This window comes from Trachurus trachurus (genome assembly GCF_905171665.1).
Source record: "Trachurus trachurus genome assembly, chromosome: 2".
NCBI lineage: Eukaryota > Metazoa > Chordata > Actinopteri > Carangiformes > Carangidae > Trachurus > Trachurus trachurus.
In genome coordinates this window covers 12,773,406-12,799,478 of record NC_139914.1, presented here as the reverse complement: position 1 = coordinate 12,799,478, position 26,073 = coordinate 12,773,406, and the positions used below count along the sequence as shown (strand labels likewise).

General features: G+C 41.2%; 2 protein-coding genes and 1 long non-coding RNA gene across 3 annotated transcripts; all 3 read right to left on the bottom strand.

The window, feature by feature from the left end:
* Positions 1–308: 308 nt before the first annotated feature.
* Positions 309–25,802, bottom strand: LOC310998229 (uncharacterized protein; the record flags this gene model as incomplete). Its single annotated transcript, XM_083988174.1, has 19 exons — positions 25,593–25,802; positions 24,914–25,063; positions 24,508–24,633; positions 24,257–24,420; positions 24,041–24,125; positions 23,827–23,940; positions 23,577–23,624; positions 4,765–4,839; positions 4,594–4,659; positions 3,870–3,920; positions 3,699–3,764; positions 2,988–3,050; positions 2,817–2,879; positions 2,079–2,153; positions 1,818–1,973; positions 1,001–1,048; positions 845–895; positions 656–739; positions 309–391 (listed from the first exon to the last, which is right to left on the bottom strand). The coding sequence occupies exons 1-19, from the start codon at positions 25,660–25,662 to the stop codon at positions 309–311; spliced, it is 1,638 nt and encodes a 545-aa protein (XP_083844300.1). The 5' UTR covers positions 25,663–25,802.
* On the bottom strand, positions 5,502–9,167 carry LOC310997578 (uncharacterized protein; the record flags this gene model as incomplete). Its single annotated transcript, XM_083987331.1, has 14 exons — positions 9,060–9,167; positions 8,393–8,542; positions 7,984–8,109; positions 7,742–7,899; positions 7,532–7,616; positions 7,310–7,399; positions 7,079–7,111; positions 6,810–6,914; positions 6,654–6,704; positions 6,483–6,548; positions 5,962–6,051; positions 5,794–5,856; positions 5,623–5,688; positions 5,502–5,518 (listed from the first exon to the last, which is right to left on the bottom strand). The coding sequence occupies exons 1-14, from the start codon at positions 9,121–9,123 to the stop codon at positions 5,502–5,504; spliced, it is 1,164 nt and encodes a 387-aa protein (XP_083843457.1). The 5' UTR covers positions 9,124–9,167.
* On the bottom strand, positions 19,048–20,714 carry LOC310999117. Its single transcript, XR_014596033.1, has 4 exons — positions 20,597–20,714; positions 20,381–20,506; positions 20,209–20,283; positions 19,048–20,052 (listed from the first exon to the last, which is right to left on the bottom strand). It is a non-coding gene; the product is annotated as an uncharacterized lncRNA (long non-coding RNA).
* Positions 25,803–26,073: the final 271 nt, after the last annotated feature.

The following is a 26,073-nucleotide window of genomic DNA, read 5'->3' as shown; positions in this document are numbered from 1 at the left end:
TGTCTCTTTCTTTTGGTCCCATGAGCAATTTTAAATACTGTTAAATACTAAGACAACTCCGTTTTGCATCGGTTTTACATTCAAGCCTGAAGAGAAGAAAACTGCACTGTAATCTGATCAGCCTGCTGAGTTTAAAAAATAAATTAAATACAGACAGCATTCAGTTCATAAATACCAGGATGTTCCAGTTCATTTAGCACCAACCATCCCTCTCAGGTATCTCATTGCACACGTGTCTTCAAAGTGCTGCAACACACAGCATAATGCCAATGTGAACCAGTGGTGTACAGATGTGAGGTGCAGATGCTTCAGGTTTGGACCTCATCCTGTAGATGTGCTGCCTGATCCTCCTGGTTGGATGGTTCTTTGTCATTGGACACGTTTGACGTCGCTGTCAAAGGATAAATCAGAAACAATCTGTGATAATTAGATTATAACAGAATATTAAAAATGATCCCTATCTAGAATATAGTACTTTTATCAGTAGTGGCGGTTGTAATGTTTGGTATTTACATTTACAGCAGGATGGATATGAGGACACGTCACTCACCAGTTCCATTGCTTCATTGATGTCTCTGTCAAATGTTAAAAGTCTCATCAGGACCATGAATACTGAACCTTAGGGAACAATTCTGTTGCATCAAGTTCAACCCACCTGGTTCCTCAGTGGGATCTAGGGATGGAGTAGGTGTTTGGTTCTCAGCAGATGTTTGGTCCTGTGCAGATGTTCCTTGGACTCCTGAAAAGGTTGGTAATGAAGAATTGACACAGTTACAAAACTTCCACCTTGGTGCATCATGACTTCAGGTTCTTCCATCACCTTTCTAATAAACATCTCACTCACCAGTTTCCAGGGGAACAGAGGACTCTGGGTTGTGGTTGGACACTGTCGTCTCTGTTGAAGTTCAAAGAGTGGTTAGAGTCACACTGTCTACAGATCATTATCATAACATGTCTGATGTTATGTCCTGGCATCATTTGTGTCCCTGTTTGTCCTCACCTGTCATCGGACCCTCACTCTCATTTAGTGTTCCTGCTTCATTTTTCTCTGTCAAATGACAACAGCAGAATTGTCAAAATTCACATTTGTTACTGTCAGAACAGTGCACTCTTAACCCTCAGTTAAAGCAGAAGTGAGTGATATATTTGTGTTAATATAAGTCTTAAATAGTTATATCTTCCGACAGCAATCACTTACATAGAGTGTTTGGTCTGAAACACGGGTCTGTCAGTCACTCTGCTCTGCTCTGAGCCGAGGAGAAAACATTTATCGTATCCTACAGTTTTTATCCAATGAGGAGAGAGAACGGCATGCAGGGCTGTGTGTGCAGCCAAGGAACGCCGTGAATGTGGTGACGTAGGGACGAGGACTGTTATGGTGCGTTCAAGGAAACTCGTATTTTTCCGACCGTGAAGTGGTACCAGTTCGATCTGGTACGAGTTCACGGGTCGGAAGTTACGAGTGGCCGTTATAGTGACTTTCACCGGTAAAACAGGTCGGAAAAACACGAGTGGGTTGCCTGGAACGCTACAAAGTCGTAAGTTGTGACTTGAAGCTGTAATTTACGATTTCAAAAGCCTGCCTGGAACGCAGCATTAGCGAAAACGACCGGATCACTCACTTCTGCTTTAACTTAGAAAAATCAATTTCATCGATTTTATGAAGTAAACAGGAAATAGTCCTATTTTAAATTGGTCATGTGTAACTGTAAGCTGTGAGCATTAAAGGAGAAAAATAAAATAAATCTTTGTTCTTATCCTGGAATACTGAATACTGAACCTTAGGGAACAATTCTGTTGCATCAAGTTCAACCCACCTGGTTTCTCAGTGGGGTAACGGGCGGGGGCGGGGCCCCCATGGCATGTGGGGCTCCCCTGCCTCGCGGGGCCCCACTGCCTCGGGGGGGCTACGGGGAGATACCTTACGGCCCAGTCAGCAGGTGGTGGGTTTTCAGCAAATGTTCCTTGGACTTCTGAAAAGGTTGGTAATGGAGAATTGACACAGTTACAAAACTTCCACCTTGGTGCATCATGGCTTCAGGTTCTTCCATCACCTTTATAATAAACGTCTCACTCACCAGTTTCCAGGGTAACGGAGGACACTAGGTTGCGGTTGGACCCGTCTTGGTGATTTGAAGCTGCACCTCTCATCTCTGTTAAAGTTCAAAGATCTGGTTAGGGTCACACCTGTCTACAGATCATTATCATAACATCTCTGATTTTATGTCCTGGCATCACTTCTGTCCCTGTTTGTCCTCACCTGGATCCACGGGGATGCCTGAAGACTTCATAAGACGCCGTAAGAGTGACGGTATCGGAACCCTATCATGTCCGGTTCCTTTATTTCTGTGTCTCTCCTTTTCCTCTGTCAAACGACAACAGTCAAAATACTCATTTACTTTTTACTCTTAAACTTTCCTTAGAAATCTTTTTGATGTGTCATGTGTAACTGTGAGCTTTGAGCATTTAGGGGAATTTCAACATCTGAGAAGGAAGGATTTCTCTCTCAGGACTCTTACCCCTGTAGAATTTGATCATTTTTTTCTTTTTCACAACAACAACAGAATTGGCAAAATTGGCAAAATTTGCATTTGTTACTGTCAAAACAGTGCACTCTTAAACTTCAGTAACTTCGAAAAATCTGTTTCATTGATTTATTTAAAAATAAACAGGAAATTGTTCCATTTTAAATTGGTCATGTGTAACTGTAAGCTGTGAGCATTACAGGAGAAAAATAAAATAAATCTTTGTTCTTCTCCTGGAATACTGAATACTGAACCTTAGAGAACAATTCTGTTGCATCAAGTTCAACTCACCTGGTTCCTCAGTGGGTTCTGGGGATGAATCAGATCTTCGCTTCTCAGCAGATGTTCCTTGGTCTTCTCAAAAGGTTGGTAATGAAGAATTGACACAGTTACAAAACTTCCACCTTGGTGCATCATGGCTTCAGGTTCTTCCATCACCTTTCTAATAAACGTTTCACTCACCAGTTTCTAGGGGAACGGAGTACGCTGGGTTGTCGTTGGACACGTCTTGGTGATTTGAAGACCCTGTTAAAGTTCAAAGAGTGGTTAGGGTCACACCTGTCTATGGATCATTATCATAACATCTCTGATTTTATGTCCTGACATCACTTGTGTCCCTGTTTGTCCTCACCTGGATCCATGGGTGTGACTGAAGACTCCATAGGTATCCAGACCGCATTCTCATCTTGGGTTCCTTTTTTTCTGTGTCTCTCCTTTTTCTCTGTCAAACAACAACAGTCAAAATACTCATTTACTTTTTACTCTTAAACTTTACTTAGAAATCTTTTTGATGTGTCATGTGTAACTGTGAGCTTTGAGCATTAAAGGAGAATTTCAACATCTGAGAAGGAAGGATTTCTCTCTCAGGACTCTTACCGCTGTAGAATTTGATCCTTTTTTTCTTTTTCACAACGACAACAGAATTGGCAGAATTGGCAACATTTGCATTTGTTACTGTCAAAACAGTGCACTCTTAGACTTCAGTAACTTCGAAAAATCTGTTTAATCAATTTATTTAAAAGTAAACAGAAAATAGTCCTATTTTAAATTGGTCATGTGTAACTGTAAGCTGTGAGCATTACAGGAGAAAAATAAAATAAATCTTTGTTCTTCTCCTGGAATACTGAATACTGAACCTTAGGGAACAATTCTGTTGCATCAAGTTCAACCCACCTGGTTCCTCAGTGAGTTCTGGGGGTGGAGCAGATGTTGGCTTCTTAGCAGATCTTTCTTGGTCTTCTGAAAAGGTTGGTAATGAAGAATTGACACAGTTACAAAACTTCCACCTTGGTGCATCATGGCTTCAGGTTCTTCCATCACCTTTATAATAAACATCTCACTCACCAGCTTCTAGGGGAACGGAGGACTCTGGGTTGTGGTTGGACACTGTCATCTCTGTTAAAGTTCAAAGAGTGGTTAGAGTCACACTGTCTACAGATCATTATCATAACATCTCTGATTTTATGTCCTGGCATCACTTGTGTCCCTGTTTGTCCTCACCTGGATCCGTGGGGATGCCTGAAGACTTCATAAGACTCCGTAAGACTGAAGACGATTTCCGAACCCAATCATATCGGGTTCCTTTTTTTCTGTGTCTCCCCTTTTTCTCTGTCAAACGACAACAGTCAAAATACTCATTTACTTTTTACTCTTAAACTTTACTTAGAAATCTTTTTAATGTGTCATGTGTAACTGTGAGCTTTGAGCATTAAAGGAGAATTTCAACATCTGAGAAGGAAGGATTTCTCTCTCAGGACTCTTACCCCTGTAGCATTTGACCCCTTTTTTCTTTTTCATTGTCAAACGACAACAGAATTGGCAGAATTGTCAAAATTCGCATTTGTTACTGTCAGAACAGTGCACTCTTAAACTTCAGTTAACTTAGAAAAATAAATTTCATAGATTTATTTAAAAATAAACAGGAAATAGTCCTATTTTAAATTGGTCATGTGTAACTGTAAGCTGTGAGCATTACAGGAGAAAAAAATCAAATAAATCTTTGTTCTTATCCTGGAATACTGAATACTGAACCTTAGGGAACAATTCTGTTGCATCAAGTTCAACCCACCTGCTTCCTCAGTGAGTTCTGAGGATGGAGCAGGTCTTCGCTTCTCAGCAGATGTTCCTTGGACTTCTGAAAAGGTCGGTAATGAAGAATTGACACAGTTACAAAACTTCCACCTTGGTGCATCATGGCTTCAGGTTCTTCCATCACCTTTATAATAAACGTTTCACTCACCAGTTTCCAGGGTAACGGAGGACACTGGGTTGTGGTTCGATGTGTCTTGGTGATTTGAAGCTGCACCTGTCGTCTCTTCTGTTAAAGTTCAAAGAGTGGTTAGGGTCACACTGTCTACGGATCATTATCATAACATGTCTGATTTTATGTCCTGGCATCACTTGTGTCCCTGTTTGTCCTCACCTGTAGACTCCATAAGACTCGGTAAGACTGTAGACTCCATAAATCTCTGGAAGACTGTAGACTCTATAAATCTCTGGAAGACTGCAGACTCAATAATAGTCTGTAAGAATGAAGACTCCAAAATAGTCTGTAAGAATGAAGACTCCATAAGACTGTGGAAGACTGCAGACACTATCATAGCCGTCTCATCTCGGGTTCCTTTATTTCCGTGTCTCCCCTTTTTCTCTGTCAAACGACAACAGTCAAAATACTCATTTACTTTTTACTCTTAAACTTTCCTTAGAAATATTTTTGATGTGTCGTGTAACTGTGAGCTTTGAGCATTAAAGGAGAATTTCAACATCTGAGAAGGAAGGATTTCTCTCTCAGGACTCTTACTCCTGTAGAATTTGATCCTTTTTTTCTTTTTCACAACAACAACAGAAGTGGCAGAATTGGCAAAATTTGCATTTGTTACTGTCAAAACAGTGCACTCTTAAACTTCAGTAACTTCGAAAAATCTGTTTAATCGATTTATTTAAAAGTAAACAGGAAATAGTCCTATTTTAAATTGGTCATGTGTAACTGTAAGCTGTGAGCATTACAGGAGAAAAATAAAATAAATCTTTGTTCTTATCCTGGAATACTGAATACTGAACCTTAGGGAACAATTCTGTTGCATCAAGTTCAACCCACCTGCTTCCTCAGTGGGTTGTGAGGATGAAGCAGATGTTTGGTCCTGTGCAGATGTTCCTTGGACTTCTGAAAAGGTTGGTAATGGAGAATTGACACAGTTACAAAACTTCCACCTTGGTGCATCATGGCTTCAGGTTCTTCCATCACCTTTATAATAAACATCTCACTCACCAGTTTCCAGGGGAACGGAGGACTCTGTGTTGTGGTTTGATGTGTCTTGGTGATTTGAAGTCTCTGTTAAAGTTCAAAGAGTGGTTAGAGTCACACAGGTCAACGGCCGTTATCATAACATCTCTGATTTTATGTCCTGGCATCACTTGTGTTCCTGTTTGTCCTCACCTGGATCCATGGGTGTGACTGAAGACTCCATAGGTATCCAGACCGCATTCTCATCTTGGGTTCCTTTATTTCTGTGTCTCTCCTTTTTCTCTGTCAAACGACAACAGTCAAAATACTCATTTACTTTTTACTCTTAAACTTTACTTAGAAATCTTTTTGATGTGTCATGTATAACTGTGAGCTTTGAGCATTAAAGGAGAATTTCAACATCTGAGAAGGAAGGATTTCTCTCTCAGGACTATTACCGCTGTAGAATTTGATCCTTTTTTTCTTTTTCACAACGACAACATTTGCATTTGTTACTGTCAAAACAGTGCACTCTTAAACTTCAGTAACTTCGAAAAATCTGTTTAATCAATTTATTTAAAAGTAAACAGGAAATAGTCCTATTTTAAATTGGTCATGTGTAACTGTAAGCTGTGAGCATTACAGGAGAAAAATAAAATAAATCTTTGTTCTTCTCCTGGAATACTGAATACTGGACCTTATGGAACAATTCTGTTGCATCAAGTTCAACTCACCTGGTTCCTCAGTGAGTTCTGGGGGTGGAGCAGACGTTGGCTTCTTAGCAGATCTTTCTTGGTCTTCTGAAAAGGTTGGTAATGAAGAATTGACACAGTTACAAAACTTCCACCTTGGTGCATCATGGCTTCAGGTTCTTCCATCACCTTTCTAATAAACATCTCACTCACCAGTTTCTAGGGGAACGGAGGACTCTGGGTTGTGGTTGGACACTGTCATCTCTGTTAAAGTTCAAAGAGTGGTTAGAGTCACACTGTCTACAGATCATTATCATAACATCTCTGATTTTATGTCCTGGCATCACTTCTGTCCCTGTTTGTCCTCACCTGGATCCGTGGGGATGCCTGAAGACTTCATAAGACGCCGTAAGACTGACGGTATCTGAACCCAACCATGTCCGGTTCCTCTTGTTCTGTATCTCTCCCTTTGCTCTGTCAAACGACAGAGACAACAACAGTCAAAATACTCATTTACTTTTTACTCTTAAACTTTACTTAGAAATCTTTTTGATGTGTCATGCGTAACTGTGAGCTTTGAGCATTAAAGGAGAATTTCAACATCTGAGAAGGAAGGATTTCTCTCTCAGGACTCTTACCGCTGTAGAATTGGACCACTTTTTCCCTTTGCCCTGTCAAACGACAACAGAATTGGCAGAATTGTCAAAATTCGCATTTGTTTACTGTCAAAACAGTGCACTCTTAAGCATCAGTAACTTAGAAAAATCTGTTTCATAGATTAAGTAAACAGGTTAGTCCCATTTTGGTTGGTCATGTGTAACTGTGAGCTGTGAGCATTAAAGGAGAATTTCAAGCATCTGGATTCTTACACCAGAGGAATATGAAGAGAGGAAAAAAGACGAGAAAAAAGACGACCAGAATCACTGATATGATGATCCAGATCCTTATACTTGATGCAGCTATAACATGAAAGAAGAAAGAAACAATTAGACAAGTTTAAAGTGGTTTAAAGAAGCAGAAGTCAAATAATAAACAATCACTTTACATTGTGTTACATTATGAACTTTAACAAAATTATGAAGTATTTTCACCGTTGAAGGGGTTGAGGATTTCATCACCGCTCTCCTCACTGACTGGGTTTTTTACCACACACATGAACCACTTCTCCTGCCTCTCCTGCACAAAGTCAAAACCAGACGCTGTCAGCTACACACACCACACACACACACATTTACTAATATGGTGCTATATGCATACACTATATGTAGGCTAGTGTGTCTAAAGTCTAATCCAGTTCATACCGGTGTGATAGATAAAGTCTCCGTTGAGTTGTGGAAATCGGATATCCACATAATGCTGATTGGTTCAGCATCTTTGGTGTCGACTTCACACTTGTAGTTACAGATCCTCTCATCTTCTTTGTTACATGATTTTGTGTATCTGGGTTTGGAGACAGGAGCTGAGAGGAAAGACATGAAGAGACGTTAGAACTGAGAGTGAAGACAAACAGTTCACATGAGTTTATATAAAACTGCTGCCTCACCGATCACCTGCAGCTCCGCTGCACCACGCACTTGGTTGTTAATCACGGGCGTGTAGAGGCCACTGTCCTCCACAGTCAGTCCTGAAACTGTCATCGCTCCAGTTAAATTGTTCAGAGACCCACGAACTGAGAAGGAGACAGGTTGGACACAACACTGATATCCTCAATTCATAATGAATCTCATTATTATATTCCAATATATTGAGTAGATAATCTATTATCTGTAGTTTAAGGGCTTATAAAATGTAAAGATGCCTCACAATTGACCAAAACACATTGAAATGAGCCTTAATTTACAATTGTTAGCACACAGGTCAAAATTCAAAGATTGCTTTCAGGTAGGATAAAACTCATGACAAACACCAAACATAAAATCATGAAGTGACAGTGAATGTGTGGCTGAATGTACCTTTAAACTGGCGGTAAGCATCAGTGCTGCCCTGGAACCACTCCATGGCCATGTCAGCTTTGTGCTTCCATGTGATTTTTGTGATGGTCTCAGTCACAGGGCCTGGAGAGAGGACCACTGTGTCCCCTGTCTTCTTATACTGAGGTGCAGCTGCACAATGAGAAGAATAAAAATGTTAAATGCATGGGGGGAACATTCACTTTTTCATCCATAAAAGCATCCATGGATAACCAGCAAGCAACATGTTGATGTTCCAGAAGATCTGCATTTGATAATAACTCATTAGCATATTAATCAAAAATGGAAGCTGTTTTTTTGTTTTTTTTGCAGAGTCACTTCAGGCTGGTCTACTGGTACCTATTGCTAACTAACCTGCAGTGTGATTGAATGAAATGATGATGAATTGAACTAAAAATGAATTACAAAACTCTTCTGATTACATTCTGAGCTGAACATCGATAGAAACAATAGTGATTATTGTTATTATAGTCACAGTAATTAACGGGATACGAACAGGCCTATAGGGTGTGGCCTGCTGCACGACTATTATAATGAGTGAATCGATCAAATATTATGAAAATATGCATATTTATCTAGCCTACATTAACATTAGGATTTCTTTCTAGACATACAGGCCCAGGTTAGTGTATGGAACCGCTTCACATACCTGCGTCAACGCAGACGGAGACGAATCCATGACCAATCAATGAGATGATAATCCACTTCAACATCGTCCTGCCGATAAATAACCACAACACAGCGACACGAGTCAGCTCAGCTGCTGTCGCTGATGTCATGTAGAGGCGTTTTAAGGGAGTTAAAAAACGAAAGTGAAAGAGTTCACTGCAGAGGAGGAGGGGGGGGGGGGGGGGGGGGGCTGGTTCTGCTGCACAAATGATACTAATACTCATCAAACAGTTTAACATATTTTAAACACATAAAATAAAAACAAGAACAAACAAAGAAAAACAAGGCTGTCCCCGCTACTAAGGTCCAGGCAGTAGCGGAACGAATCAGAGCTGGGCCCTTTAAACCCAAATAATAAAGCTCATCATAACATCATTTACAACATACACATGTCCGCGGGGCTTACTACACACTTCAGCACCACTGAGAGCAACTATGTCATTTTGAAGCCCATCAAACGGACATGAAGTATAACAAACCAAGAGAACAACGAAAACATTATACAAAAGCAGTTCAGCACCACGGATAGCGACATGTTGTGGTCTTGTTTTGCACATGATCCGTTTGATCCCAGAAAGGAAAAAAGGATCAATGCGCAGCCTCCGTTTCCTTTCTGATTGCGTCCGTCTGTCTGTTCGGAGTGGGAGAGAGAGAGAGAGAACCCAATCCACCTGTCTGTATACCTGTCTGTAATGTAAGTTGGATTTGATATGTGTCAAGGTTTAATTACGGACACTAATGAGCGCGCAGCAGTGCGTAAAAGTCGTGCGTAATGACAGCTCCTCGTTGGTGAAACACAATAAACTGCACCTCTTCTTCCACGTGTGTCTTACTGACAGGTGGAGCCTATATGAATAATTATATAAATGCAACGGTAAGAACGGAGAGTTGGACTAATGCTAACTAGTCCAGTTCGAACTAATGGACCTCCCATTAGTTCGAACTCTCATTACTCCGATTGTCGGACCAATGGGAGGTCGGACCAGTGCCAACACCCACTTTAACCATTTCAACTAATGAGAGCACAGTAGGCAATATCAATAAAGTTTAGTAAAACTGGTACATTGGCCCACATGTTCATGTAGGCTACAAACACAATTTCAATATGAAGTAGCCTACTATAGGCCTACTCACCACTATTTGAAGGGAATACGACGGGCCTTGCGCTCCGTGAACTCGTCCACGATGCTCTGTATGTCCATTTTCTTTGCTCTCTCATTCTCTATGGACAACATGACAAGTCCACTCAGTCTGTCCTGTCCTACTGTGCTCCTCAAGTGGTTTTTAATTAGTTTTAACTTGGAGAATGAGCGCTCAGAGGTTGCAACCGTGACGGGAAGAGTCAAAAATAAAAGGAGGGCGGTGCAAACCTCACTGAATGTAGAAGTTACTGCTGGGTGGTTGACAAGGAGCATTTTTGCCAGATCCGCAGATTGCCAGTGTTGGGGTGAATTGCCTCAAACATATTCACATCCATTTAAGCTGGTGAATCTTCGGGACAGTTGCTGGATGACAATATCAAGACAAGCATTGAAAACGTTCACCCGAAAGTCGCTCTCTGTGTCAAAATACACTTGGAGACAATATCAGCGATCTGCTGTGTAACTCGCGGAAAGCACCGACGATTGGTCCAATTTGCGGAAAAGTTGCGGTGATTGTACAATATTGCAAGATCGCACAAATTCACGGGCATTGGTTGAATTTGCACTAATTGTTGCGATCATCGCGAATTCCTGGAGGGACTGAAAAAAAAGCTCAGTTCCACTTCTCGCTGTGATTTCACCACCGCTGCTGTCATCTCTACGCCATCGGCTCTGCTCTCTTTCTCTCTCACTCGGGGGCATGTGTTGCCCCCCTCCCCTCCCATGATCAGATACATGATCAGTCCCTGAGTGACTGTCACATACATAGCTGAGATCCATGTGAACAGCCCCTCATGTTGTTGTAACTGGATCTAAACCCACTGTTCCCTTTTTCTCAGTCAGGTGGAGTCGTTAAGGCACAAAAACAGGAGATAACATTTCATCTTTTGGGAGATCCTCAACATTTAATTTTACATTGTAGCTATTAGAAGCTTGTACAGTATGTTATGAAATGATATGTTGTATGTTTTCACATAATTCATGTCAACACATCCAGACTCCTTTTTAAAAAGTGACCTCTGGTGGACAGATAGGGGTAGTGGGGTGGCAAGGCAGAACACATTCTCTTAATAAATAGTGTCTCTTTCTTTTGGTCCCATGAGCAGCTTTAAATGCTATTTAATATAAAATAAAATAAAAAATAAATTAAATACAGACAGCATTCAGTTCATAAATACCAGGATGTTCCAGTTCATTTAGCACCAACCATGTATTCACATAGTGAATCTCAGTGCAGCCACAGCCTGGTGCTAAAATCAGCCTTTTCTTTGCTGCTACTTGTGGGAGCGACTGCGGTTTCCTATACTTGTATTAAGTAACATCATCCTGTATTTACAAAGCACAAATAAATCAATATGTATCACAGACATAATCTCAGGTATCCCATCGCACACGTGTCTTCAAAGTGCTGCAACACACAGCATACAGTAATGACAATGTGAACCAGTGGTGTACAGATGTGAGGTGCAGATGCTTCAGGTTTGGACCTCATCCTGTAGATGTGCTGCCTGATCCTCCACCTGCTCCTCCTGGTTGGATGGTTCTTTGTCATTGGACACGTTTGACGTCGCTGTCAAAGGATAAATCAAAAGTCACATCCAAACAATATGTGATAATTAGATTATAACGGAATATAAAAAATGATCCCTATCTAGAATATAGTACTTTTATCAGTAGTGGCGGTTGTAATGTTTGGTTACATTTACAGCAGGATGGATATGAGGACACGTCACTCACCAGTTTCAGTGTTTCATTGATGTCTCTGTCAAATGTTAAAAGTCTCAGGACCATGAATACTGAACCTTAGGGAACAATTCTGTTGCATCAAGTTCAACCCACCTGGTTCCTTAGTGAGTTCTGAGGATGAAGCAGATGTTGGCTTCTCATCAGATGTTTCTTAGACTTCTGAAAAGGTCGGTAATGAAGAATTGACACAGTTACAAAACTTCCACCTTGGTGCATCATGACTTCAGGTTCTTCCATCACCTTTCTAATAAACGTCTCACTCACCAGTTTCCAGGGGAACAGAGGACACTGTGTTCTGGTTGGACCGGTCTTGGTCATTTGAAGCTGCACCTGTTGTCTCTGTTAAAGTTCAAAGAGTGGTTAGGGTACCGCGGTAACACAGTGAGGAGGAATGGAGCGTTACACTGATGCTGCATTCACCTGCAGTCGGACAGACGGCCGTCGGTAACAAACCAGATGTCATTTTAGTCACAGAAGTCCAGAGAAAGCCGGTAAAACGTGGGTCAGGTAAACAATACGACATCGCCATGACAACATATTGTCACGTGTATTGTTTTGCCTCGTGCTGATGAACCACTTGTTTACATAGAGGCTTGTTTAAGCCGTTACGTGTAGTGGCTGTTGTCCGTCTACTGTCTGCCCAATTTCACGTGAATGCAGCATGAAAAATACGATTGAGTTGCTTGCGATATACAACCGCAACGCTAGATGGGAGTAATTCCTACACAATGTACCTTTAACTTAGAAAAATCAATTTCATCAATTTATTTAAAAGTAAACAGGAAAAAGTCCTATTTTAAATTGGTCATATGTAACTGTAAGCTGTGAGCATTAAAGGAGAAAAATAAAATAAATCTTTGTTCTTATCCTGGAATACTGAATACTGAACCTTAGGGAACAATTCTGTTGCATCAAGTTCAACCCACCTGGTTCCTCAGTGAGTTCTGGGGATGGAGCAGATGTTGTCGTCTCAGTGTCTTTTGGGGGTGAAGCAGATGTTGTCGTCTCAGTGTCTTTTGGGGGTGAAGCAGATGTTGTCGTCTCAGTGTCTTTTGGGGGTGCAGCAGATGTTGTCGTCTCAGTGTCTTTTGGGGATGAAGCAGATGTTGTCGTCTCAGTGGGTTTTGGGGGTGAAGCAGATGTTGTCGTCTCAGTGGGTTTTGGGGGTGAAGCAGATGTTGTCGTCTCAGTGGGTTCTGTGGACGAAGCAGATGTTGGAGTCTTAGAGGGTTCTGGGGGTGAAGCAGATGTTGCCGTCTTAGAGGGTTCTGGGGATGCAGCAGATGTTGTCGTCTCAGTGTCTTTTGGGGGTGAAGCAGGTGTTGTCGTCTCAGTGTCTTTTGGGGATGCAGCAGATGTTGTCGTCTCAGTGTCTTTTGGGGGTGAAGCAGATGTTGTCGTCTCAGTGTCTTTTGGGGATGAAGCAGATGTTGGGGTCTCAGTGTCTTTTGGGGATGGAGCAGATGTTGTCGTCTCAGTGTCTTTTGGGGGTGAAGCAGATGTTGTCGTCTCAGTGTCTTTTGGGGGTGCAGCAGATGTTGTCGTCTCAGTGTCTTTTGGGGATGCAGCAGATGTTGTCGTCTCAGTGTCTTTTGGGGGTGAAGCAGATGTTGTCGTCTCAGTGGGTTTTGGGGATGAAGCAGATGTTGTCGTCTCAGTGTCTTTTGGGGATGCAGCAGATGTTGTCGTCTCAGTGTCTTTTGGGGATGCAGCAGATGTTGTCGTCTCAGTGTCTTTTGGGGATGCAGCAGATGTTGTCGTCTCAGTGTCTTTTGGGGATGCAGCAGATGTTGTCGTCTCAGTGTCTTTTGGGGATGCAGCAGATGTTGTCGTCTCAGTGGGTTTTGGGGGTGAAGCAGATGTTGTCGTCTCAGTGTCTTTTGGGGGTGAAGCAGGTGTTGTCGTCTCAGTGTCTTTTGGGGGTGAAGCAGATGTTGTCGTCTCAGTGTCTTTTGGGGGTGAAGCAGATGTTGGGGTCTTAGGGGGTTCTGTGGACGAAGCAGATGTTGGAGTCTTAGAGGGTTCTGGGGGTGAAGCAGATGTTGCCGTCTTAGAGGGTTCTGGGGGTGAAGCAGATGTTGCCGTCTTAGAGGGTTCTGGGGATGGAGCAGATGTTGTCGTCTCAGTGTCTTTTGGGGGTGAAGCAGATGTTGTCGTCTCAGTGGGTTTTGGGGATGGAGCAGATGTTGTCGTCTCAGTGTCTTTTGAGGGTGAAGCAGATGTTGTCGTCTCAGTGGGTTTTGGGGATGAAGCAGGTGTTGTCGTCTCAGTGTCTTTTGGGGGTGAAGCAGATGTTGTCGTCTCAGTGGGTTTTGGGGATGCAGCAGATGTTGTCGTCTCAGTGTCTTTTGGGGGTGAAGCAGATGTTGTCGTCTCAGTGTCTTTTGGGGATGCAGCAGATGTTGTCGTCTCAGTGTCTTTTGAGGGTGAAGCAGATGTTGTCGTCTCAGTGGGTTTTGGGGGTGAAGCAGATGTTGTCGTCTCAGTGTCTTTTGGGGGTGAAGCAGATGTTGTCGTCTCAGTGTCTTTTGGGGATGCAGCAGATGTTGTCGTCTCAGTGTCTTTTGGGGGTGCAGCAGATGTTGTCGTCTCAGTGTCTTTTGGGGGTGAAGCAGATGTTGTCGTCTCAGTGTCTTTTGGGGGTGCAGCAGATGTTGTCGTCTCAGTGTCTTTTGGGGATGCAGCAGATGTTGCCGTCTTAGGGGGTTGTGGGGGCGAAGCAGGTGTTGGGGTCTCAGTGGGTTCTGGGGATGGAGCAGATGTTGGCTTCTCATCAGTTGTTTCTTGGACTTCTGAAAAGGTTGGTAAAGAAGAATTGACACAGTTACAAAACTTCCACCTTGGTGCATCACGGCTTCTGGTTCTTCCATCACCTTTCCAATAAACGTCTCACTCACCATTTACCAGGGCAACGGAGGATGCTGGGCCATGGTTGGACCCGTCTTGGTGATCTGAAGCTGCATCTGTCATCCATGTTAAAGTTCAAAGAGTGGTTAGGGTCACACTGTCTACAGATCATTATCATAACATCTCTGATTTTATGTCCTGGCATCACTTGTGTCCCTGTTTGTCCTCACCTGGATCCGTGAGGATGACTAGATGCGCTTTCTCATCTGATGTTCCTGTCTTTCTGTGTCCCTTGTTTTTCTCTGTCAAACAACAACAATCAATATACTCATTTACTTTTTACTCTTAAACTTTACTTAACTTATAATTTTTTTGATGTGTCATGTGTAACTGTGAGCTTTGATCATTAAAGGAGAATTTCAACATCTGAGAAGGAAGGATTTCTCTATCAGGACTCTTACTGCTGTAGAATCTGTCCCACTTTTCGTTTATCCCTGTCAAACGACAACAGAATTGGCAGAATTGTCAAAATTCGCATTTGTTTACTGTCAAAACAGTGCACTCTTAAACTTCAGTAACTTAGAAAAATCAATTTCATCGATTTATTTAAAAGTAAACAGGAAATAGTCCTATTTGAAATTGGTCATGTGTAACTGTAAGCTGTGAGCATTAAAGGAGAATTTCAAGCATCTGGATTCTTACCTATCTTTTCTCTGAATTTGTAGAGAAGAAAAAAGAAAAGAAAGAAGACTAGACCAGAAAAGACCAGAATCACTGGTATGATGATCCAGGTCCTTATTCTTGATGCAGCTATAACATGAGCTGGAAGAAGAAAGACACAATTAGACAAGTTTAAAGTGGTTTAAAGAAGCAGCAGTCAAATAATAAACAATCACTTTACATGTGTTACATTATGAACTTAAAATTATGAAGTATTTTCACCGTTGAAGGGGTTGAGGATTTCATCACCACTCTCCTCACTGACTGGGTTTTTTACCACACACATGAACCACTTCTCCTGCCTCTCCTGCACAAAGTCAAAACCAGACGCTGTCAGCTACACACACATTTACTAATATGGTGCTATATGTATACACTATATGTAGTGTGTCTAAAGTCTAATCCAGTTCATACCGGTGTGATAGATAAAGTCTCTGTTGAGTTCTGGAAATCGGATGTCCACATGATGCTGATTGGTTCAGCATCTTTGGTGTCGACTTCACACGTGTAATTACAGATCCTCTCATCTTCTTTGTTACATGATTTTGTGTATGTGGGTTTGGAGACAGGAGCTGAGAGGAAAGACATGAAGAGACATTAGAACTGAGAGTTAAGACAAACAGTTCATGTTGTGACTTCATATAAAACTGCTGCCTCACCGATCACCTGCAGCTCCGCTGCACCTCGCACTTGGTTGTTGATCTCAGGTGTGTAGACACCGCTGTCCTCTACAGTCAGTCCTGAAACTGTCATCACTCCAGTTGAACTGTTCAGAGACCCACGAACTGAGAAGGAGACAGGTTGGACTCAGATTAATTAATCTAATTATTATATTCCAGTATATTGAGTGGATAATCTATTATCTGTAGTTTAAGGGCTTATAAAATGTAAAAACGCCTCACAATTGACCAAAACTCATTGAAATGAGCCTTTAAGTTACAATTGTTAGCACACAGGTCAAAATTCAAAGATTGCTTTCAGGTAGGATAAAACTCATGACAAACTCCAAACATTTGATTTGATTTGATTTATTCAGATCCCCATTAGCTATGGCACTGCCAGAGCTATTCTTCCTGGGGTCCATACAACATATTTGCAGTGTATCAATGCAATTTATGCCCTATAAATACAGTCCATGTCCAAATACAACATAAAACACACACAAAAACAAAAAATAAAATACAAACAGATACACAACACAACAATACATCGACCATACAAGACAGCTCTCTAGGTCAGCAGCGGCACGTAGAATTTACACATCATATCAATACATGTCGACATATTGGTCATACAAATAGCCAATTACTATTACATCCAGCGCTATCGAAACCCAGTCTCAAAATCAGACCTGACAAAATTAAAGCAGATTTGACAGTATCCTATTTTGGTGTAGGCTACATCTCCAAGAACTGTTTCTGTTTCACAAGGTGTCATGCTTGTACTTACAATTGTCCTATATTAATATTAAATCTCTAACAGGTGTTCTTTGACTAACTTCTTAAAAATGATTTTACTATTTTCTTGTGTAATGTTGTCTGGTAGTTTGTTCCATTCCTGCATCCCTGCTCTGTACATAACCATTCGTTTCATTGCATAAAACCACATAAAACCATGAAGTGTGTGGCTGAATGTACCTTTAAAGTGGCGGTAAGCATCAATGCTGCCCTGGAACCACTCCATGGCCATGTCAGCATTGTGCTTCCATGTGATTTTTGTGATGGTCTCAGTCACAGGGCCTGGAGAGAGGACCACTGTGTCCCCTGTCTTCTTATACTGAGGTGCAGCTGCACAATGAAAAGAATAAAAAAATGTTAAATGCATGGGGGAACATTCATTTTTTCATCCATAAAAGCATCCATGGATAATCAGCAAGCAACATGTTGATGTTCCAGAAGATCTGCGTTTGATAATAACTCATCAAAAAAGGAAAACGAGCAGGAACTAAGCTGTTTGTTTTTTTGCAGAGTCACTTCAGGCTAGTCTACCTAACTAAACTGCAGTGTGGTTGAATGAAATGATGATGAATTGAACTAAAAATGAATTACAAAACGCTTCTGATTACATTCTGAGCTGAACATCGATAGAAACAATAGTGATTATTGTTATTATAGTCACAGTAATTAACGGGATACTAACAGGCCTATAGGGTGTGGCCTGCTGCACGACTATTATAATGAGTAAATCGATCAAATATTATGAAAATATGCATATTTACATTAACATTAGGGTTTCTTTATAGACATACAGGCCCAGGTTAGTGTATGGAACCGCTTCACATACCTGCGTCAACGCAGATGGAGACGAATCCATGACCAACCAATGAGATGATAATCCACTTCAACATCGTCCTGTCGATAAATAACCACAACACAGCGACACGCGGAGCAACGACGAGTCCAGATGCTGATGTTGATGCTGATATTGATGCTGATGCTGTGCAGAGGCGTAGGGAGAAAACACCGCGCATGATCATTTAAAAACGAAAGTGAAAGTTAACTGCAGAGGAAGGGAGAGTGGGTGGAGGGGGATGATATCATCCTAAACAAACTCTCAAGAAGAAAGCCTATATTAAAATACTATCTGAAACCTTCTGAACGTTTTATTCTACTATTCTAAAAGTTAAAATGTAAAAGTTAATCACAAATATGGATCAGGAACCATAGGATTAAAATAACATACACAAGGTAGATAACATAACAGCCTTAGGACTGTTCCTGCTGCACAAATGATGCTCAGATTCAGATTCATACATATTATACATACTAATAGTCATCAAACAGTTCAACATATTTTAAACACATAAAAAAAATCACAATAAATCCTATTAAATCTGTCTAAGTGAACAAGGTCTTCATATTTCATGGTTTAAATAACAAAATAAAAGCATAAACAGCATTTAACTTCCACACAGGTGCTAAAAACAAAAAAAGAGCAATGCAACAAAGGTGAGCACAGATTCAATTTATTGCCTTAACCGTAAAAAAATAAAAATCAACATTTTCAGTGCTCATTTAGATATTCTATACAGTACTGTTTACATTCCCTTTTCATTTAAGGCTGTGTGATTCCTCATTGTAAACACACAACAGCTGCCACAGGTGAATCATGGCTGGTGTGTGATAAGTACCTGAGTGATGCTGTGTTTCAATGAACCGGGTCACATACATTATAAGCTGAGATCCATGTGAACAGCCCCTCATTGTGGTTGTAACTGGATCTAAACCCACTGTTCCCCTTTTCTCAGTCACGTGGAGTCGTTAAGGCACAAAAACAGGAGATAACATTTCATCTTTTGGGAGATCCTCAACACAGTTCAATTGTATAAAACCTATTAAAAGCATTACAGTAACCTATGTTTTTACATGATTTTACATGAAATCCAGACTCTCCTTTAAAAAAACATCTACATCTATCTGCATAACTAGTTAGTGACCCCTGGTGGACAGACAGGGGTAGTGGTGGCAGTGCAAATACAAGAGACTAAAAGAAAAAAACAAAATACATTCCCTTAATAAATAGTGTCTCTTTCTGTTAGTCCATGAGCAGCTTTAAATGCTGTTTAATACTGAGAAGACTGCAGTTTTGCTTCAGTTTTACATTCAAGCTTAAAGGGGAAGAAAACTGCGGTGAAATCTGATCAGGCTGCTGAGTTTGAAAAATAATGAAGAGTTCATTTGCAAAAGCAGATAAACGCCATTTTGAAAAAGATGAGCTGATGCTTTTGAATTATTCTTTGCATAGTGTTGTTTTCAAACAGTTTTATTTTTTTGAGCTACGTCTGTTTTGTTACGTCTCATCTCCTTGGTCAAAGCCACTCAACTTTGGTTGGACTGATATCACCTGGTGTGAATAATAATTAAAAATTGTTTTGAAATTTTTAAAAAAACTGAGTTATCTGCTTTTGCAAATGAACTCTTCAAATATAGACAGCATTCAGTTCATAAATACCAGTTCATTTAGCACCAACTCTGTATTAAAACAGTGGGTTAGTCTCAGTGCAGCCACAGCCACAGCCTTTTCTTTGCTGCTACTTGTGGGAGCGACTGTGATGACTACGGTTGGCTCCTGTACCTGTATCGAGTAATGCCATCCTGTATTTAAAAAAATCACATATTATTCAATATATATTGCAGACATAATCTCTCAGGTATCTCATTGCACACATGTCTTCCAAGAGCTGCAAATATTGCGAAGCAAGTAAAACTAAAGCAACAAATGTATCAGCTTCCAGTTGGCAAATTTGGACATTATTAACACTGTTGTGAAGAGGATAGAAAATAGAGAGAAGGAGGAAAATAAATAAAAAGTTGGGAACAACAAAAAACTAGCTAATGTAGCAGACAGCAGAACGCCGTCATTAAAGCTTTAAGGTTCACTGACAGTGTGAACCAGTGGTGTACAGATGTGAGATGTAGATGCTTCAGGTTTGGACCTCATTCTGTTGATGTGCTGCCTGATCCTCCACCTGCTCCTCCTGGTTGGATGGTTCTTTAGCATTGGACACCTATGACGTCGCTGTCAAAGGATAAATCAGAAACAATCTGTGATAATTAGATTATAACAGAATATTAAAAATGATCCCTATCTAGAATATAGTACTTTTATCAGTAGTGGTGGTTGTAATGTTTGGTTACATTTACAGCAGGATGGATATGAAGACACGTCACTCACCAGTTTCATTGCTGGTTTCTGGGGACACAGGGGACGCTGGGTTGTGGTTGGACGAGTCTCGGTGCAGTGACGTCTCTGTCAAACGTTAAAAGTCTCATCAGGACCATGATGCTCCTGTCACATGTTCTCATCTGACCATGTCTTCTGTTTGGTGTAAACTAAATCTACTCACCTGCTGTGATGTTGTTGTTGACTATTACAGTAGGGTTGAGATGCTGCCGCTCTGGTTTGCAGGGAGCTGCAGGTTCGTCCTGATTGGATGATTCCTTGTCACCTAGCTCCGATGTCACCAGCGACTCTGTCACATAAAGTAAAATAAATCTTTGTTCTTCTCCTGGAATACTGAATACTGAACCTTAGGGAACAATTCTGTTCAAGTTCAACCCACCTGGTTCCTCAGTGGGTTCTGGGGATGGAGCAGATGTTGGCTTCTCAGTAGATGTTTGGTTTTCAGTAGATGTTTGGTTCCCAGTAGATGTTTGGTTCCCAGTAGATGTTTGGTTCCCAGTAGATGTTTGGTTCCCAGTAGATGTTTGGTTTTCAGTAGATGTTTGGTTCCCAGTAGATGTTTGGTTCCCAGTAGATGTTTGGTTCCCAGTAGATGTTTGGTTTTCAGTAGATGTTTGGTTCCCAGTAGATGTTTGGTTCCCAGTAGATGTTTGGTTTTCAGTAGATGTTTGGTCTTCAGTAGATGTTTGGTTCCCAGTAGATGTTTGGTTTTCAGTAGATGTTTGGTTCCCAGTAGATGTTTGGTTCCCAGTAGATGTTTGGTTCCCAGTAGATGTTTGGTTTTCAGTAGATGTTTGGTCTTCAGTAGATGTTTGGTTCCCAGTAGATGTTTGGTTTTCAGTAGATGTTTGGTCTTCAGTAGATGTTTGGTTCCCAGTAGATGTTTGGTTTTCAGTAGATGTTTGGTTCCCAGTAGATGTTTGGTTCCCAGTAGATGTTTGGTTCCCAGTAGATGTTTGGTTTTCAGTAGATGTTTGGTCTTCAGTAGATGTTTGGTTCCCAGTAGATGTTTGGACCTCACCCTGTTGATGTGCTGCCTGTTCCTCCTGGTTGGATGGTTCTTTGTCATTGGACACCTTCATCACTGTCAAAGGATAAATCAGAAGTCACATCCAAACAATCTGTGATAATTAGATTATAACAGAATATAAAAAATGATCCCTATCTAGAATATAGTACTTTTATTAGTAGTGGTGGTTGTAATGTTTGGTATTTACATTTACAGCAGGATGGATATGAGGACACATCACTCACCAGTTCCATTGCTGGTTTCTGGGGACACAGGGGACTCTGCATGGATCTGGATCACCGGCGTCTCTGTCACATAAAGTAAAATAAATCTTTGTTCTTATCCTGGAATACTGAATACTGAACCTTAGGGAACAATTCTGTTGCATCAAGTTCAACCCACCTGCTTCCTCAGTGAGTTCTGGGGATGGAGCAGATGTTTTGTCCTCAGCAGATGTTCCTTGGACTTCTGAAAAGGTTGGTAATAAAGAATTTACACATTTACAAAACTTCCACCTTGGTGCATCATGGCTTCAGGTTCTTCCATCACCTTTATAATAAACGTCTCACTCACCAGTTTCTAGATCAGGGGTCATCAACTATATTTGTTGAAGGGCCAGAATCTTTCTCAACAGACACCTTGGGGGCCGGACATTCAAATAGGCCGAGATTGAAATTAAATTCACCTTTTTGCCTAATAATTTATTTGTTTATATTCTATTTTACCTGTAAGCTCATAATTTTCATTTATACATATCTTTGGTGTTTGGTATGATATAAAATGAAAAATCTTGACAGCTGGACTTTCAGATACTCCGACATGCTGGAGCTTTACACTGCTGACTTGCCCTGTGATTTTCAGCCTAAATATGAAAGGAGGCTGACAACTGGTTCTGATGATACAAGTCAGTAGCCCTGAGTCGTCAGTAGTGTTTCTCTTCTATAAAACACATTCTACATTTCAGAGGCGATGTTTTTACACACACATGGACAGAGCTCAGTGGGAAACAGTAGGAGAGACACAGGCCGAGGGGGAACCGGGACACAACACCGGAGGGAGAAGCAGGACCGTGCAGCTGTGCGCCACGGACCTGCACAAAAAAACAACCGCGTGGCATCAAACACACGCTGCTACTGCATTGTTTTTGGGTTGTGAGCGTGCATGACATGCAGCTACACTGAATGGGTTTGAGTGCGCAAAAGACGCTACATCTGAACGGCCCGCTGTGCACACCCGGTTTAACCAAGGCGGCGGCCAAAATCACCCCAGCAGCTCGCTCTGCAGACAGACAGGGAAAACCCTGCAGGCCGGCTCCCTAATCTTTCATGCATGGTGCTTTGGGTACCGCGGCGTTTCCTTATCCCAGTGCATTGACTTACAGGCGCACACAAACAGAGACCGAGAAATATAATATAATAGCTACTTTAACTATCAGAACTCAGTCGCGGGCTGGATTGGAAGGGGGCCGCCAGTTGATGATCACTGTCCTAGGGTAACGGAGGACTCTGGGTTGTGGTTGGACGAGTCTCGGTGCAGTGACGTCTCTGTCAAACGTTAAAAGTCTCATCAGGACCATGATGCTCCGAGTCCTGTCACATGTTCTCATCTGATCATCTCTTCTGTTTGGTGTAAACTAATGGTGCGTTCCAGGCAACCCGTAACTCGTGTTTTTCCTTCCCACCTGTGAACTGGTACTAGATCGCTATACTCCCAGTTCCCAGTTGTAACTCGTAACTTACCTGGAACGCTACAAACTCCTAACTGGTGACTTGAAGTCGTGACTTACGGGTTGAAAAGCCTCGAACGCACCATGAATCTACTCACCTGCTGTAACGTTGTTGTTGACTGTTGCAGTAGGGTTGAGATGCTGCCGCTCTGGTTTGCATGGAGCTGCAGGTTCGTCCTGATTGGATGATTCCTGGTCACCTGGCTCAGACGTCACCGGCGTCTCTGTAAGTAAAATAAAATAAATCTTTGTTCTTCTCCTGGAATACTGAATACTGAACCTTAGGGAACAATTCTGTTGCATCAAGTTCAACCCACCTGGTTCCTCAGTGGGTGGTGAGGATGGAGCAGATGTTTGGACTTCTGAAAATGTTGGTAATGAAGAATTGACACAGTTACAAAACTTCCACCTTGGTGCATCATGGCTTCAGGTTCTTCCATCACCTTTCTAATAAATGTTTCACTCACCATTTTCCAGGATAACGGAGGACACTGGGTTGTGGTTGGACACTCTCATCTCTGTTAAAGTTCAAAGAGTGGTTAGGGTCACACCTGTCTACAGATCATTATCATAACATCTCTGATTTTATGTCCTGGCATCACTTGTGTCCCTGTTTGTCCTCACCTGTCATCAGACCCTCATTCTCATTTGATGTTCCTGCTTCCTTTTTCTCTGTCAAATGACAACAGCAGAGTTGTCAAAATTCACATGTGTTACTGTCAAAACAGTGCACTCTTAAACCTCAGTTAACTTAGAAAACTCTATTTCATCGATTTATTTAAAAGTAAACAGGAAATAGTCCTATTTTAAATTGGTCATGTGTAACTGTGAGCTGTGAGCATTAAAGGAGAATTTCAAGCATCTGGATTCTTACTTCTCTTTTCTCTGAAGAATTTGAAGAGAAAGAAAAAGACAACCACAATCAGGAGGAGGACCACAAATGATATGATGAGACCTATCCTAAGTCTTCGGACAGATAAAACATGGGCTATAAGAAGAAAGAAACAAGCAGCCGTCAAACAACGAACAATCATTTTTCATCATCGTGTTACATTATGAACTTTGATATAATTATTAAATATTTTCACCGTTGAAGGGGTTGAGGATTTCATCACCGCTCTCCTCACTGACTGGGTTTTTTACCACACACATGAACCACTTCTCCTGCCTCTCCTGCACAAAGTCAAAACCAGATGTTGTCAGTGACACACACACCGAACACATTCACTTCTATGTCGCCTTTGTTTTGGTTCAGTTTATCCAGATCGACATGTAGCCGATCTAAAGTCTAATCCAGTTCATACCGGTGTGATAGATAAAGTCCCAGTTGAGTTCCAGCTCTCGATATTGGATGTCCACATGATGCTGATTGGTTCAGCGTCTTTGGTGTCGACTTCACACGTGTAATTACAGATCCTCTCATCTTCTTTGTTACATGATTTTGTGTATCTGGGTTTGGAGACAGGAGCTGAGAGGAAAGACATGAAGAGACGTTAGAACTGAGAGTCAAGACAAACAGTTCATGTTGTGACTTCATATAAAACTGCTGCCTCACCGATCACCTGCAGCTCCATCGCAACACGCACTTTGTTGTTGATCTCAGGTGTGTAGACACCGCTGTCCTCCACAGACAGTCCTGAAACTGTCATCACTCCAGTTGAACTGTTCAGAGACCCACGAACTGAGAAGGTGCACAGAGACAGTTGGAGTCAGATTCACAGTGACATTGACACCCTCAATTCATAATGAATCTAATTAGGCTATTATATTATAGTATATTGAGGAGTGGGTTATCTATTATCTGTAGTTTAAGGGCTAATAAAATGTAAAGATGCCTCACAATTGACCAAAACACATTGAAATGAGCCCTTACTTTACAATTCTTAGCACACAGGTCAAAATTCAAAGATTGCTTTCAGGTAGGATAAAACTCATGACAGTGAATGTGTGGCTGAATGTACCTTCAAACTGGCGGTAAGCATCAGTGCTGTCCTGGAACCACTCCATGGCCATGTCAGCATTGTGCTTCCATGTGATTTTTGTGATGGTCTCAGTCACAGGGCCTGGAGAGAGGACCACTGTGTCCCCTGTCTTCTTATACTGAGGTGCAGCTGCACAATGAGAAAAATAAAAAAGTAAAATGCATGGGGGGAACAATCACTTTTTCATCCATTAATAATCAGCAAGCAACCTGTTGATGTTTCAGAAGATCTGCATTTGATAATAACTCGTTGTGGAAATAATTAGCATATTAATCAAACAAGGAAAACGCGTCACTTCAGGTATGTAGTCTACCTATTCCTAACGGAACTGCAGTGTAACTGAATGAAATTATCATGAATTGAACTAAAAATGAACTTTTCTAACTAAAAATGAACTTTTCTGATTAAATTCTAACTGAACATCGATAGAAACAATAGTGATTATTGTTATTATAGTCAGTTATTTACAACGGGATACGAAAAGGCCTAGGGTGTGGCCTCGCTGCCGCACGACTATAAAATGAGTAAAATGATCAAATATTATGAAAATATGCATATTTACATTAACATTAGGCTTTTTTTTCTTTTTTTAGACATAATGGCTAGGTTAGTGTAAGAACTTAAAGAATAAAGTATGAAATCGCTTCACATAGCCTACCTGCGTTGGCGCAGAAGGAGCCACGTTCAAGGATAATCAATGACACGGAGATAATAATCCACTTCAACATCGTCCAGTCGAGAAATAACCACAACACGGCGACACGAGTCAGATCAGCTGCTGTTGATGTTGTTTAGAGGCGTTTTAAAGGAAAAGAGGAAAAAAAGAACAAAGAAATAAAACAAAGAAAAGACCGAGCACGACGCTAACTCCAACACTAAAAACGAAAGTAAAAGATAACCTGTTGAGGAAGTGGGAGGACTTTGGATCACATGAGGGAAAAAAAAGTAAAGTGAGAAATAACAATAAAACCCATAGAAAGCCTATATTAAAATATTATCTAAAACCTTCTGAACTTTTTATTCTACTATTATAAAAGTTAAAATGTAAAAGTTAATCACAAATATGGATCAGGAACCATAGGATTAAAGTAACATACACAAGGTAGATAACATAACAGCCTTAGGGCTATATTCAGATT